Source organism: Ostrea edulis, chromosome 9 (assembly GCF_947568905.1).
Source record: "Ostrea edulis chromosome 9, xbOstEdul1.1, whole genome shotgun sequence".
Classification (NCBI taxonomy): Eukaryota; Metazoa; Mollusca; class Bivalvia; order Ostreida; family Ostreidae; genus Ostrea; species Ostrea edulis.
This window is the reverse complement of record NC_079172.1, coordinates 45,377,465-45,395,322: the sequence shown is the minus strand read 5'-3', so window position 1 is coordinate 45,395,322 and position 17,858 is coordinate 45,377,465. Positions and strand designations below refer to the sequence as shown.

General features: G+C 35.1%; 1 protein-coding gene across 1 annotated transcript; it reads left to right on the top strand.

Moving 5' to 3' along the window:
• Positions 1-4,831: 4,831 nt before the first annotated feature.
• LOC125658202 (uncharacterized) lies at positions 4,832-17,419 on the top strand. The gene is made up of 7 exons (XM_056149348.1): positions 4,832-5,410; positions 8,004-8,218; positions 9,049-9,157; positions 9,301-9,574; positions 10,799-10,953; positions 11,107-11,203; positions 14,935-17,419. The coding sequence occupies exons 1-7, from the start codon at positions 5,210-5,212 to the stop codon at positions 15,132-15,134; spliced, it is 1,251 nt and encodes a 416-aa protein (XP_056005323.1). The 5' UTR covers positions 4,832-5,209; the 3' UTR covers positions 15,135-17,419.
• The last annotated feature ends 439 nt before the right edge of the window (positions 17,420-17,858 follow it).

Genomic DNA, 17,858 nt, shown 5'->3' with positions numbered 1-17,858 from the left:
CATAGCATAAAATCTTTAAAATAGGTCATATTATATGAAGACTAAAAAATTGCTTCAGTTTATGGGAAGAATATAGCAACCAAATCTGACGATGCAACTTTTGTACATTTTGTATTATATTTCAGTGAAGACAACCAATTTATAATAGGACACAACAAAGGGTAAATGATGACAACTCTAGAAAAATTATTCCATTCGGACTAAATCTTAATTGCGATTTTTTTTATCACGCGGGTCGCGGTAGCCTAATAGCTAGAGTAGGACGCTCGCTTGGTAACCAGGAGGTCCTCGATAATTCGCGATCTCAGCGCCGCGTGAAATTGAAGACGTTGACATAGGAAGTGTCCGTTCCTTCTCTAAGGTCCGGTATTAGAAATAAAAGTTACTGTTCATTCGGGTATGACCTTAAGAATGGAGGTCTTGCGCCAGGTCAAACTTTGTGGCACTTCACCTTAAGCTGGTAACGTCTCTGCAGGAGTGAAAATTCTCGAATTGGACATAAAACAACATACCAACAACAAAAAAACCCTGGTGGATATGCACATCATCTGATCATTCTTCGGGAGTTTTATCAAAATAACATATCCACAATATAGGCACATCCCCCATACAAGGAAATATTTTAAAAACCACAAATATTCCTGGGTATATCAGATTACTGCTAATCTTCCTTCTTCTTTCTACCCAGTTCCTTTTTACCTTTTTACGGATATGATTATGTGTTATAGAATCTTTCATATAAAGAGGTAAAGCTAAGTCAGTAATCAATTGACTAGCAGGAAATTTGTATTTATGTTCGTGTGACAAGAGGAAATACACTTAATGCTAGTCCATCTTTAAACTTTTATTTGTGTTCGTATTAGAAATTTGTGAAGGTGAAATCATTTCCGCATAAGTAGAGGACGTAATACGGGTTTATATATTTATTGATACAAACTCGTGATGGCGGCGGTGAACGTCGGACCTTCATCATGGACGTGTGAAGTAGTGGGGGACTTTACCCCGGTATTTGACAACTTCCTATTGTGTATGATGACCCCCCCCCCCTTTTTTTCCCCAGTGAGAAATGTATTTCAAAATGAACAGGGTAATGCTTACTTGGCATATCATTAATTTGAATATAAAATCTTTGTTTTAATCTATCATTCGACCATACATATAGAGAAAGATATTTTACAACAGTGATTTACGTACAAGTAGATGCTAACATTGACAACGAGAAAACAACATGTATATTAAACCGAAGTATCTTATTGTACACGTTGACTTTCTATTGCATCGAAGGCTGAAAACAGTGCTGAGATGTAAATTTAGAGAGAGAAAAAAAAAATAGTTCCGGCTTCTGGTTGTCAAGGGTGTGTCCCCATACCAAACCAGGTTATGCAAAAATAACTTGCGTTCCTCAATTGGAATTTGACCAATTAGAGACAAGGATACAATAAGAATTAAATTATTTTTTGTTGTTTGGGTTGTTTTTTTTTTTTGTCTTACTCTCTGACTACAGATATGTACAATCACTCTTACTAGTTATTATCAAAGATAGAGATGAAAAATTTTTAGTATTGAAATCTAAATAAAAACAAAAACATACAAGATGCACATGATATAAATTTGCTACGTTTGAGAATCTTTTAACCGTGTTTCAATGGAATTTAATTAACGTTTACACAGGAAATAACCAGGTGTGAAACAGGCCGGTTACATTTCTTTACACTCCTTTTAAAATAATGAGAAAGTTTAGTTTGGAACAATGTTGATGTGCAACTAAAAATTCCCAAAGTTTTGCTCTATGTGAATTTAATCAGCTATTTCCAAGCATTATTGACTTCATCTTGACCCAGAAGATACTTCTCTTTGAAATTAAAGAAATAGAATTATGTAATCTCTCATAGCATAAAATCTTTAAAATAGGTCATATTATGTGAAGACTAAAAAATTGCTTCAGTTTATGGGAAAAATATAGCAACCAAATCTGACGATGCAACTTTTGTACATTTTGTATTATATTTCAGTGAAGACAACCAATTTATAATAGGACACAACAAAGGGTAAATGATGACAACTCTAGAAAAATTATTCCATTCGGACTAAATCTTAATTGCGATTTTTTTTATCACGCGGGTCGCGGTAACCTAATAGCTAGAGTAGGACGCTCGCTTGGTAACCAAGAGGTCCTCGATAATTCGCGATCTCAGCGCCGCGTGAAATTGAAGACGTTAATTGCATGCTATGTACAATATTGTATTATATATTACGAATTACTTTTCTACAATACACATGTTGTGTTTATTTGAGAGTAAATAATTTTGTTGTTGAAAGTTACTGTTCATTCGCGTATGACCTTAAGAATGGAGGTCTTGCGCCAGGTCAAACTTTGTGGCAATTCACCTTATCGTAGGTCGCGGGTTTGCTTTCGTCATCGTTTTCGGGTACGCAAATCCTACGACTCAACGTCTTTTTACGTGCACATTCAATTGTGACGTAACAGTTGTCTGAATAAAGTATACATGGGTCATTGACTGAATATAAAGAACATAATACTTTACCGATATCACATAAATATTACCAACAGTTAATATCGAAGTAGAACATGCTTCGTTTGATTTTGTTGTCTTCCTTTCGTTTCCGGTGCAAATTTTTTTTTCATAAATATTTTTCAAATTATTTTTGTTTCGCTTTGATATTAATATGTTTTACGGCGTGACCGTGTTTGAGGGCGAAGCAAAAAAGTTTTGGCATTAGTACCTATATCCAAAACAGAACAAAAACACCCGAAGTTAGCACGAGGACATATAGAATATTACACTCTAATGTTGATCTCGGACCTGGGATTGGCCCCGAGAGTTGATCTCGGCCCGAGCCCGAAGGGCGAGGGCCGAGATCACTCGAGGGGCAATCCCAGGTCCGAGATCAACATTAGAGTGTGATATTGTTTATATCATATACCTAAAACACAACAAGTTGATAAACATTTTTTTTTAAATTGGGGGGGGGGGGGGGGTCATTGACCCAAACATAAATACATGGTATACTGTACAACGATATTTGACTATTTCATTCCTTCAGAGAGTTTACTTTAATGGTTACGTTTCCAGTACTATTGACATTGTGAAACATGCTAAAGTCTGGGTTTTGTAGCTTTATTCCATTGCTGATTTTTATTTATTTTTTCGGATTTACCAAACTCGCCCGTTTTCAATATTTCATATAATTTGTAAGAGTTGTAGAACTTTGTTTACGTGGCGTCATCGTATGAACGGGAATGTTTACAGATCTGATGCTGCTATTTCTTTGCTTAAGGAATGTTACCTTATACTGAAGTAAGTTTTTTTTTTTTTACCGTTTCCCATCTGTTTAGCATCTATAAGTCGTTGAAATATGTCGGAAGATAATGGTTTTCTCGTTTTATTGCCAAGTCCTCGGGATTTTAGATTTCAGAAATCGTTTTAAAACAGTTTTCTACATCAAAATTGCTGTAAATTAACATTTTATCTCCATTAGGACCGGGGATTTCTGAAAATGCTTCAGTATCACCCTCCATAATCCTCCTACTGTTTTCTGTCACCTAGAACGTTGATTGTTTTGAAATGAAGTTAAATGTGTTATTGTTCTAAATAAACAATTGTTACTTGGGTTACCCCCCTTTGCTTAGATACTCGCTACAATTTAGCGCTGTTTTCAAAAACGTTTTTATTTAATTTTTCTGCTTAAATTAAATTTTGTCGTGGAAGAAAGTATTATATATGAAAAAAATTGTGTCTAACATCATTTTTTCATGTAGTTATGTTAGATTTCAAAAGATTAAAGAAGAAATAGCCATTTGAAATTTGAGGGCGAGACAGCCCCTTGACAACGGGCCGAGACAGAGATATCTCGGCCCTTAGGGCGAGACAGCCCTACCTACTTGCAGCTGTCTCACCCTAGCCAAGATAGGTGTATCAGGGCTGATACACTACTAGGTATATGATATAGAGCCGTATCAAAGCATCCTAATTTTGGACATTTGATCCGCCTATATATTGAACGCGGGAAATATAACGCAATTGATGTAAACAGTACATTGTGACGTCTTATTCAGCGTCGTTATTTAGCAAATTTACAAACATAGCGTTTGAACCACAACAAAAAACATGGCGTTAATCGTGGAGTGATTATATATGATTAAGAAAATAAGATTTACATACTTTTACGGATTTTATGTAACATCTCAGAACGACGTGAACTAGGCTAAACGAGATTGAAAATGGAGGAATACATGTCCACGCGCTAATATTCGAATCGACGCCATTGGTACCAAACTTTTCAAGTTCCATAGGTATGGTTTAATTTTTCATTATTTCCCTATCTTTTCCTTTTAAACATGTATATACGTGTTACCTATAGGGAGAGCTCCGCTCTCACGGCCCTTCGGGCCGTAAGAGGGCTTCGCCCTCTAATATTATCAAGATGAACAGCACCAAATTCTGTCTATTTTAAGTTGAATTATGCAATGAATAAAGTCAATCACTATTATTTTCTATATAATTCAATGGAAAACAGTGTCGCTAGCGTTAAAACAATGGTGTGTTGAAGACGTACATGTAATTACTAAAAAAAACTGTGCTGTTGAATGAAAAACAATTTTCACAGAGTAGTATATACATTGTCAAGATACATCGGTCAAATTTTCAAATGGGGTTTTCGAGCGAGAAAAAAAGGTCTGTAAACCCGCGACCTACGTTAAGCTGGTGACGTCTCTGCAGGAGTGAAAATTCCCGAATTGGACATAAAACAACATACCAACAACAAAAAAACCCTGGTGGATATGCACATCATCTGATCATTCTTCGGGAGTTTTATTATAATAACATATCCACAATATAGACATATACCCCATACAAGGAAATATTTTGAAAACCACAAATATTCCAGGGTATATCAGATTACTGCTAATCTTCCTTCTTCTTTCTACCCAGTTCCTTTTTACCTTTTTACGGATATGATTATATGTTATAGAATCTTTCATATAAAGAGATAAAGCTAAGTCAGTAATCAATTGACTAGCAGGAAATTTGTATTTATGTTCGTGTGACAAGAGGAAATACACTTAATGCTAGTCCATCTTTAAACTTTTATTTGTGTTCGTATTAGAAATTTGTGAAGGTGAAATCATTTCCGCATGAGTAGAGGAAGTAATACGGATTTATATATTTATTGATTCAAACTCGTGATGGCGGCGGTGAACGTCGGACCTTCATCATGGACGTGTGAAGTAGTGGGGGACTTTACCCCGGTATTTGACAACTTCCTATTGTGTATGACGACCCCGTCTCCGGACGACGTTCTACAGAAAGGCGAGAGGTTACGTTCCGAAGACGAATTGGATGACGGCAAGCTCAACTACTTTCCTCTATCACCAAAAAGAAACTCGGTTTGTATAAATTAATATCTTTGACTATATACATAAATCGAAGCTACATGTACAGAGTGTACGTATATTTTAATCGAGTGAGAAATTAACTTCTGAATCTTAAAATTGATTATATATCGACGAAATTAATACAATGAAGGCATAGGCGCCTGGGTCAAGGATATTTCACTATGGAACTATGTAAACAATGGAGGAAATTCGAACCACGAATAAATATTTCTCTCTGATCTATGATGTCTCTTTATACATTTTTTCATGTTCCAGGAAGCTTAAATACACGTGTCATTATCACAGAACACTAATTTATACACGTTTTAAAAAATGTCTTATCCCACTGATTCATAATATATAACAAGGCTTGCAACTCAATCTACCCCTTTCCGTACCCCATGACAGATATTTGTCGATTAAAAGTTATTTACACTGCTTACCAGCCAGTTTCAGGGCCCCATTCACTTCCAGTAATTCTTCTTTAATAATTAAAATCCTCTAATAACAGCTGTCTATCCGTTGTATATTTTTAATATTTTTTTTCTGTCCAGAGTCATCTCATTCAAATCTCTAATCACGGAAGTGCGTAAACAGTACAAAACTCGAAACGGAATAAGGGATATCCGAATAGGTTATAGTGCAATATCCTTGACCCAGGCGCCTATGAATGAAGGTAACTGAAAATCGGAAAATCCGTGATCGGTGTACCGCTTCCTTTACGGCTTCATGCAAGACTAGCTGTGAAACACTTGACAAAAAATAAAACTGCAAAAGAAATGTATACAATATAGAAGAGGAATCTAAATCGTCCCAGGCATCTGTAATCAGCATGACTTCTATTAACTGTTTACTCCCTTCGTGTAAACAAATGTCATTTTACCATCGTTAGCGTTTTCTTTACACATATCAAATTACGGTCTATAGGTACACGCGAAATAGTTTGCTGTTGTATATCATTTATATTTCCATGTTTGAATTTTCTACACATTATGCAAATATAATGTGTATTAGTTGACATTGTGCGTACATTAATTTTTATGAAGACGAACTAATCAGTTAACTGCTTTTCATTACCTGTAGGTTACCTGATAATGAACAACACTTCACTTAGAGTTATGCATGTCATTATGTGTGTGTGTGTGTGTGTGTGTGTGTGTGTGTGTGTGTGTGTGTGTGTAATTTAAGAATGAGTAACACACCAGAGAAATAATTTGATATCGATGAAAAGTGAAGGATATGTACAGGGATATTTTGAAATTGAAAACTTTCAAATTTACTTTACCGTACCTTGTTCTTTACTTTACTTGGTCAAAACTGTAGTTTTAACGAAAAGTAATCTTTAAAAAATTCAAACCCTCCTAGACTCAAACCCGCGATATACAGATCAGTATCGACACGTTATTCGACTGATCCCAGCTCGGCAATCATATTTAAAAGGAATATACATGTACAAAGATTGCTGATAGTCGTGCTTTAGAAGGAAAAGGTGACGATAACGAACAGTGATAAATCTAATAATTGCTATAAAGAATATAAAATTAAGATTAGGACAAACACAGAGCCCTGGATATATCTACCAAAAGTTGGATCAGGTGCCTATAGGAGGAATAAGCATCCCCTGTCAAACGGTTTCACTCGGCGTCGCCGTGAACCCTATATCTTGATTAGATAAACGGAGTCATCCGAAGTCAAAATAAGTGTGCAAAGAATAGACTGATATTTGTTGGTATGAAACACTTCAGATACACTTTTAACAGGTTGTATCGTTAAAGTAGATCGTTATAACGACAGTAACATTTGCGAAATTCTGACTTTAAACGAAACTGTTGAAACCCCTTTAACATCAACTTATTTGTAAGTAGCCTACTCCGATTCAAAAATTGACCATACGCAGAACAAGCTCTTGCTTATCGAATCATTTGAGAAAAATAAACACCATATGAAGGTGATAATGGAATATTGCTACATAAAAATGGGAAATTAATGATGGAGAAGTTGAAGTTATCATGTTTGTCATAAAGTTTGCCGTTAACATCTATATTCAATAAAATATCTAAGTATAAAGGAGATGTGGAAATCAGCCATTATGACGTTGTAGTGTACTTCATTCAAGTAACATTTGTAAAGAATTTTGTTGCAAATATTTCAGTGCTTTGAATGAGAAAACAATTTTTACGTTCATTGTACTTTAACATTGTTTTGAGTGAAATCGTAGTTCAGTGATATACAATAAGGTTGACCTCCCGGATGCGGACATATATCACTGAATAGTTTACATATACATGTACAGCACGCATTGATATATTTTAATTGTTATTTTAAAATAGTATCAAGGAGATTTTTAATTAACCAAATAGTTCACTAAAATGTTTTATTATGAGATAGAATATGATATGATAAATAAATGAAATGTTAATGATCTCAACTATCAATCAATTAGGAAGAAGTCCAATGGACTACATTAGAATTAGAAGAAGGGAGAAGGTTTAGATTAACCTGTACACTTATGCCCAAAGTTAAGGGTTCTGAGTCAGGGCTACGTTACATGTAGGTCTCAGTCTTAAGGTTAGGGTTAATGTTAGATTTTGCTTCACTTACACAGACCTCTAGTAGCTCAAGTAGTTCTAGCAGTGAATCGGAAGCGGAAGAGGCGGAACTGAAAGTATTACAACTACGGAGATCGCACTCAGGACGACTTAGAAATTTCTGGAACAGGGACTGCTTGTTTCGTCTGGAATCCGCCCACAATCCAATGGACCGGAAAGATGTGTATCACGTGGTCAAAGATGTTTATGACGTTGCCGAGAAAGAAATGAGGTGATAATAAGCTTTCTCTCCAGTTGTATGCACATGTTTCTGATAAAAACAGATCAGTCACGTTTGGTTTTAATTGTCAACCGAAGTTAAAAACAAATCATATACTATATCACATGAAGTATTTTTATTTACTAGTGACGTCGACCCCTTCGATGCATTTTACTTGACACACTGAAATATGTCAAGGATAAACTCTCCTAATCTTAAGTAGGATGTAATAAAATATATACTGGATATATCTATTTACCAGATTCAAGCTATGACAACGAAGTTTTCTTTAACACACACTATGTTTTTCAAAAAGTTCTACACGCAGATCTATGCATTGCAACACAAGGAGCAAATGGGATATATCTCTGGAGCCCAGCAACATTGTTACTTACTTTTTATAATATCACTGACTTGAACCACCGTGGATTTAAACATTACAACAAAATATTTTCTAAACATTAACTTAATGCGATTACTTGATAAGGCTTGTGAACCAGAATAGATGTTGTGACATCACACATGCAAGGATCATTTTAAAATTCATATTTTTTAAAGAAATCATAATTATTGATACGTGTACGTGTATGTTATCCAACAAACGTAGGAAAAGCAAATCTATTTGCCAGTACTCCAGTTACTATTCCCAGATTATCCTGTATGCCACGAAGGGATTTGCGACACTACATGTATTTCAGTCCAGATAACAGGCCCCAATTCTGTCCGTCATATAATGCAACTATTCCAAATGAAATGACTTGCATTTAACAAAAAACTCTGAATGTAATGGAGTGTGATTACGCACTGCTTCTAATTTTAGTGGTACAATCGAATTTTTACAGAATCAACGACCGACTGGTCTCTATAAATGATGAGAACACGAAAAACAAATCATTAAAAGACGTTGAAAATATGTGGGAACTACTCAGAAAAGCTCCAGTGATACACTTGGTATTATTTTCAATTGATGATTGTCAAATATCCATCTAATTCACAGAACTACGAGTACATTTTATAAAATTGATTTACCTTATAGTTGGATCACCATAGTGTAATATTTTAGAATCCCTACAGGAGTCTGTACTATTTTGTAGAAAGTCTGGAGATGGATACTTGATATGAATGGCGAACAGATATTGGAGATCAAGATAGTATTCCGGACTAGTGAAGGAATGTACCAAGAGCTCTCCTCTTCATCACTAGGCAAAAAACTTCCTCGAAGAGTTACAAATCTTAAATGGACGTCCTCAAAGTTCCGGCCATTCCATTTGCGGATAGCCTGTAGAACAGGGATATACGTCTCCGCCAACGTGGAGGATATGGCGTTATATGGGGATTACATACAAAAAAACCCAATGCAATACCGTTGTAATTGTTTATTTTTACTTTGTTTTCTATAATTCTCTAAAATCGTCTCATATTTTCAGTCCAGTTAATAGGTTACTATTTTCGAGGTTACAGTACACATTATCTATTATAATTATCCAGTCGATATTGCCGACATTGCATATTGACAATGGTATCATTTTTACATCGTGAACATTTTAGGAACTAATGTGAAGATCGTCTACACTGTTGATATGGGTTACATTGAACACATTGTTGATTTGGGTTACGTTGGGTACATTGTTGATTTGGGTTACGTCGGGCACATTGTTGATTTGGGTTACGTCGGGCACATTGTTGATTTGGGTTACGTCGGGCACATTGTTGTTTGGGTTACGTCGGGCACATTGTTGATTTGGGTTACGTCGGGCACATTGTTGATTTGGGTTACGTCGGGCACATTGTTGATTTGTGTTACATAGGGCACATTGTTGATTTGGGTTACGTCGGGCACATTGTTGATTTAGGTTACATCGGGCACATTTGTTTGGGACACTGTGCCCATTTTGTTTACGTGGTCGACATTGCACAGTCAACAATGTGAACACCATATCGTGTTTATATCGCATCAATTTTTCAGGACCTTGTGAAAGCATAGTTTATATCGTACATTTGTAGGTATCGCTGTTACTACAAACAATGATATATCGTGTTTACATCGTACACAGGGATTGGCTGTTGTAACATAAATACAAATGTTAGTTTTCTTACCCTGACCACAGTAAGACTCTAACATTTGTACAGTCCTAAAGTGAATACCTCAGCCCTCTGTAACCTCTGGGAAAAGCTACTCCACTCGGTGCATCCTGTGAATACCGAAGACTCCTATTTTTTGTACCCTTCTGGGAGAATATCCTCAACTCTTGTATCGAGCCCGGGGTAACGATCCAGACGCTTCTACATGTACCTCACCTCGAAATAAGAACCCCAATCCCTAAAGTTAGACTTTTAAATGAATTTGAATAGAATCACATTAGTCTTTGCTGGTTAGAAGGTGCGTTATGTCGGCGATATACATGTACATGTATGTACCACATAATAGGCAACTATGCCTGTGTATATCAACTGGACGTACTTTAAATCACGCACTTAAATGTACCTCCCCATCAAAACTACGTTCCAAATAAAAATACAGATAGAAAAACGTAAACCACAAAACTTACACGACACCAAATGATTTCACCGTTTCAAATTCCACTTTTACAGTTCGCTTTCTGATTCGGTTCTTTGAGTGTATGGTAGTGACCGATGACGGAAAGATCAACACAAGAATTGGATACGTGGCAAAATATAAAGAAAATGGGACATACTTCGACATTTCATCAATAATCACCGAATCTGCTTCCACTGTAATTCTGAAGGTAAGTTATCGCCTATTTTGGACAATTGATAAAGATAACTTATGTTTACTCGCTAGTTAGGGTGGTTTACCGTATTTAGTGCGCTCATCCATATCTATTAGTAAATAGGTTTTCATTAATAGTAACAGAATACCTTTTTCTTTCTATTTTCAGCCTCACGTATCATACAAGAATGTACCAGATGAACGATACTTCATTATGTATGAGGTCGAGAACGACGATGACGTGTTCGAGTCTCTACTTTACGAAAGTAAGGATACAATTCTTCTGGAGGCATATATTTATAGTATTGTAATGGCTTAATCCTCTTCCTTAGTCGGGGTCCATAGCAAAGCTTGGACCTGACATTTGGGATCGCTGATCTGCGCATATCAATCTGAATAGGATCCAAATATCGCAAAAATTAGTATACGCTTTTCATTATCAGGATATTTGTCATCTTCAATAGCCAAGGGTTTAAAATCCGCTCCACTTTTTTACAACCCTTAGAACAAGCACAATTAGTTAGCACAATTTTCGTGTCAACAATTTCTTGCATACCATTTGATGCAGGCCAAGTCCCCTGCATCTAATCAGATAGCGTGTTACATGTACGTTACACCACGTGCAAGACGATGGAATGTGTAAACAATTAGTCATTGTCTTCAAAACTCTTCCATTCAATCAGATTTTCATAGAGTCTCCATACAAAATGGCGGTGTGTAGACTGCCATGAGGCTTTGCCTGTGAAAAAAAGTTTTAAATGATTTGCATATAACATCGTGTAACTCACTGGGCGTAGCCATTTTTATTTTAACAACACACAAAGTGCAGTCGAAAAACGCATTTTCATTGCTTGAACATGATGTAATCCAAACAGAGTTTGTTACCTCTATCCGCTAGAAGGCGTCACTCAAAGCTACGAAAATCGTGCTAACGCAGCCAAGGGTTTGTAGAGAAGCGGAGCGTATCGTAAACCCTTGGCTAGCGAAGATGGATATTTGTATTGTAACACCAAACAGCAGTTTACTGTACATGTATGCATGCATGTATCTCAGAAAACACCTTTGAAGGTGTTCTATAATTTACAAAGGCTAGAAAGATATCCTTTTTTATATCTTTCATAGAAACTTTTTTCTTCCTCAGTTTGACAAGTTCACGCGATGACTAATCTTATCACAACTACCTTAGTTCTTTTCTTCCCTGTGCTTCAAAAAATAGTTCGCTTGACATTGCATTATGTATCGAAATGCAATACTCTTTTGTGCAAATGCAAGCAAATATAAATTTGATTCATACGTAAATGGATTATCCTATTGGGTATTTATATGTAAACAAAACATCAACAGATATATTTTGTACCCGGAAGGTTTTCACAATCTAAAACCATGGGAATATACATGTAGATAAACAGTGTTCATACAGGCCTTCAGTTCTTATGCATTGTTTGCAAGTTTCATGAAAAGAATGTAGATCTACATTTTTGGAATAGGCTATGGGAATCTTTTTCCCCAGACTGTGGTTTCGTTAGTTTAAAACAGATAATTATGTAGGCGTTCTCAATATGATGTACCGGTATGTGTTTTATGTTGGTTAATATGTTCAAAGATTTATTTTCAGAATAATGTTTTTACCATCTACATGTAGGTACATAAACACACAGAACTGAGTGGTAGCTGTGCGTTTTAGGCCTAAACCTATATATTTTGATATAAATTCTGATCTTACTGTTAATTCATTAATTATCATTATGTGCTTTTAAATAACTTTAGTGTGTTTAAGATGAAGTATTGATCATGTTGAGGAATGGGGAAATGATGCAAGCACGGTATTATGTACATCATTTAAAATACTTTTGGTTACATATTTCTGAATACCCCGGACGTTACAGAAATATTCCTGTCGGTCCAATATGGATGCCTGGTCTAATCTATACAGTAATGTGTATCATGGCATCACACAAACACAACAAAACAATCGCAACCCTTCAAAATATCATGAAATAAAATAATTAACGTTTTTTAAAATGCATGGAAGTATAGCACTACACAAAAACTTAATGTTAAACTTTTTTGTCGTTGATATAATCTGACACCTTGAGCAAATTGATCGCGATGCACTTGTCGCCATGATAGTCTTGCGTCTTTTCATTTGCAGTATTAGTGGCGGATCAACTGTTTTTTCTTAATGAAAAATTATATATTTTACAATAAATGGAGAAAAGTTTGCAGATATTTAAAGGACTATTCATTTGAAAACAATGCCTACCTTATAGATTCACTAATATATTTTCTATTTATGCCGGTGGGTGGATTTTACAAATCGATGTATTGCAAAGACGCTCAATGCATCATAATGGGAGTTTTAATGTGAACCAAAGGGGAAAAAATAAGATATTTGAAAAGTGCTGCGGACTTGATGAAATCTTAGATATGAGTTATTTATGTCAAATCAAAATGCAGTTGACCGGTAAGAAATTCAACAAACAATGGAATAAAAGAATTAGGTCAATGATTTAACAATATGTAGAACTCCGCGGCGTTTTTCATACACTACAGAGATTGTTTAAAAGATCCATGAATTAAACTTGAATCTCAATCTTATTATGACCTTGCAATATCGAAATATATTGATGACCTCAATATCGCATGTATATTTTTTAAAACGTCGTGAAACTGAATCACGTGATTAGTCTTAATATAAAATATAATTGCCATGAAGATGAATGTATTTTTGTAGTCCATTATAATTTGATCCAGTATCAGTAAAGTTCCAAAATGTGCCATCCTTCCTAATCAATGATGTTTTGTAAAGATGATTTGTCTTTCTTATGCATACAATAATTGATTCTATTTGTTAGTTCGCCGAAACATTACAATAATTCGCCAAAATGAGCATTCAAATCTAAGCGTCGATTGTAAAAACATCTCTTCAACTAGTCAGGGTGTCAGGTGTTGCAGTGAGTCACATGCGACCTTCTTTGATCAGTTGATTGTGAACATACATAGGGTTAGATATCTTGTTTTAAGAACTTAAATTTCATTCACCATTGTTCATCATGAACAACATAATTTTATTCCGATGTCGACAAAATTCCGAGTCTTAAAATTCAACCACTTTTAAAGTTTGAGTGACAAGTGCGTACAAAAGTTAAGTATTTCATACATGTAAGGTGTCATCTAAATGTAGTCATAACCGATGTAAATACTCTAGAATGTGGCACACGTGTGTCATTTTTCATTTCCAAGGTGCGAGTGTGGATTTTTATGAAATGATAAAGACCAGAACATAATGCCAATATGCTGTTACAGTAGCTGTGCTTGGCTTCTACATAACCATTTTCTCGCAGTTTATCCGGATCTCTGCCCAGGTGCTATTTCGAAAAGTGCATGAACATAGACAAACAAACATGTAAACTTGATTATATTTCAGAAATAGTCGACAACAAGTGCAAGAAGCCAATACAAACAGGGGATACAACTAATGAAAACATTGGTAGTCAAAATCATGTTATAAATAGGCAAAAAAGCGTTCTTTATAAATCATTTCAATCTTAAATTAAAAGTGGACAATCGTATTTTTGTACCTTGTGTTCAATTAAATTGATATAGATAATCAATCAATATCATTGAAACGCTTCCTCCTTTTAGAAACATAAACCAAAGAAAACATCATCATAATATGGATCACTTCGAGTCTATTTACTGAATAAAATAGTAGATAGGTCCCCAAGTGACAATATCATTAGCATTTTATCAACACGGATCCCGACTATCCTTACTTTCAGTACTTTGATTTATGAATGCGTAGTAATGCTATCTCTTTGATTACTGTCTTTATTTTATGTGAGTGAATTCAGTTTATTTAAGCGCAACATCATAATATTTGTCATGCTGTGAATATATTGACAGTAGCGACTGGAATTAATCATTAGGAATATGCACATATATAGTTATGGCAAGACACCATTATGTTTATTAAAGAGATAATGCTGTGTTATAGATATGTTCATGAAGTTTAACAACGAGACCAAAAAAGTTACCATGCAAGAGCGCCAAGCACCAGGACCATTCTACTTGTTTGAAGCGTTTGTGGCCCGTGGGAGTAAATCACCACAGGTGGACATTAATTGTTTTTCAGACGGGGGACGTTTGTTTGCGTTCGAACCGATACCTGAAGATGACTGCGCCTGTGAATCTTAAATAGTTCTAATGTCTACCATGGGTGGATCCAGGATTTCAGTTTAAGATGGGTGATAGAATAGTTTGAGAGGTTATGGGGTTTAGGCCCCCAGAGGGACCAGAGAGGACGAAGCCCACGGAAGCTTTCGTGTTTTACTGTATTTTGATTGTTTTACGTTGTAAAGATTTATGATTCGTAATGAAGTACTATTTTCAATTTCATAACAGAAACATTATTTGTAATTCGTTAAAAAAGACTGTTTCTAGGGAAATTGTTGATAAGGGCGGGGGAGGGGTATATTTAAGATAGTATTTTCATTAAGCTATCAATTTTTTTTTCAAGGGTTGTTTCACGGGGGAAAAAAAATAAGTAAAAAAACCTTGACTCCGTAAACCTAACGTATTGAGGTGGAGATGAATGTAGTTTCTTATCTAATGATTTCGATGTCCATAATTATTCATGTATATATATTCACTGTGTGTTTTCCGCTTCATTTATATTGAAATGCATTGCTTGTCATTTACAACTATGACGACACATTTTGTTTCGATCTAGTTATATCTGTTATAGCGCCATCTGTATGCCTGTAAATATTTATGTATATTACACGAAGTCCACGACCTACTTCGCGACATAGTTGGAAAATAAGATTTTTCGGTTTGTTTTTATCTCTTATTCGAATACCTATAAGAAATAACGATTATTTAGATTATACGATTATTTATTTTATGTGTTTAGAGTTTGTATTTCTTGGACTATTTTCCTTTACCAACGTTCAAATTATAAGTCAAGGTCAGGTGATTTTTAGCTGTTGTGTATAAATAACTTTCAGGTCAATGGTATTTATATTTCAAGTACTTGGAAGTATTTATGTTTAAATTTTACCACGGTTAGTGCGAAGATCAAAGGAATGTCCCGGTCATTATTCTGCGAGATACCTTCATACGTAATAACTAATTATGAGAAAATTGATACTCATCTCGCTTGTACTTCGTATTTTGCTAATGCAACAATAAAGTCGATAACTGCATAATATCGTATAGTGTGGTTGTTTTCGCGGTGTGAAAAATTTGGCTTATTCAAGCAGTTAGATAGCTTTCCGCCAAAATTTCACCCGCCAAATATGCACCTAATTGCGACTTCAGTATTTGCAAAAGAGATAAATCTTGCTTGCCCGTCAAAATTGTATTCCGCTAAATTGATTAGCATACCTTTGAAACAGTAAATCGCCAAATTCTAGACACGCGAGAAAGAAGAGAAAAAAAAAAACGCTACACGGTATGATATTCGATTTTTTAATTTGTGAACATTAATCAATATATGTCGATGACTGATAATTCAATTCTGTAATCATATATCATCCTTTTCTTCAGCAAAGGATATATTGGAATACGACTGGCTGAATACTTCTGAGCCGTAGTAGAAAAGAAATAAAGTTTTCATTTTCGTGTATGTTGCAGAATAACCTCCTTGGTCTCGAAACGTTGTTTGAAATATACATGTACATATACCGTAAAAGCCTCGGTTAACGTCCCCGCTTTTACAATTCAAAAGAATTGTCGACCTCGGAAATTATCCTGCAACATATACCAAAATCGCGATAATTATTTCTTAAACAATAACCAGAAGAGCAAGTGTGGTCAACAAATAGCAAAATTTGAATACTTGACAACAAAGAGAAAATACATATTATTCGACAAGAGTCGGATTTCGTCAAGTTTGATCATCCCATGCAGTACATAGATTGATTATTGGAAAAGATAAAACGGAACAAAAACACAATTTCAGCAATATTCACATTTGAGCAAGTGCTTCCACGCTTATCACACGTGCATATTTGATTTTTTCAGTACTTAGTACGCTGCACCTTTTTCGCTTTTCATCGTTGGACATGTTCCTATTATGCATCAGAATGTAAATATTTAGAAATAAATTTCCTTTTTGAAAATATATGAGAGCATGAAATTCAACGCTTCAAGCTTTTAAATGAAGTAGACGTAATCTGATTAACTTTTAACATGACGAAAATATTTCAGCGGATTAACAATTTTTGTATTGTTTAGTTTCTAGATTTATTCACTTTTATATTATATTATACATATCTATATGCCCACTATTAGTTTCTAGTGTGCATGTGACAAGTTTCGATGTTTGATAGTGAAATACACTTGAATTTAAGTAACAGGAAAACTTGGGGAAAAAATAACATGTACATGTAAGTGTTTAACGATGCTAACGATGATGCATGTACAAGTGTTATTTTGACACTTGTTTATAAATTAAAACGTGATGCTATAGATTTGATTGCAACAGTGTCCATTCATTTTACAACTATCACATATTACATGTGATGTCACTATCAAGAGGAACAATATCAGGTACTATTGCTACCGCTTCACATTGTCTCCAGTGACTTCATTTAAGAAATCTGTATCCCATGTACCATAAAGATATTTAGCGATCTTGTAGGTTGGTCAATGGAATGATACTTATGTAAAACTTATACGGTACCAATTTTGATGTACCAGATGTGCATTGCAACATTATGCATTATGCTTTCATTTAATGTTTTTTATCCGTTTTGTTGATTAAAATCGCAAAACCACCCGTCATGGTAGAGATGTGGACACTTGCTTTGCAATTTGGAGATCTCGGGTTCGATTTTCAATCCGTCTGCCCCAAACCTAGGACGTTTAACAGGCAGTGACTGTTCCTACAACAAGCGCCGGATTTTGAAGTGAAAA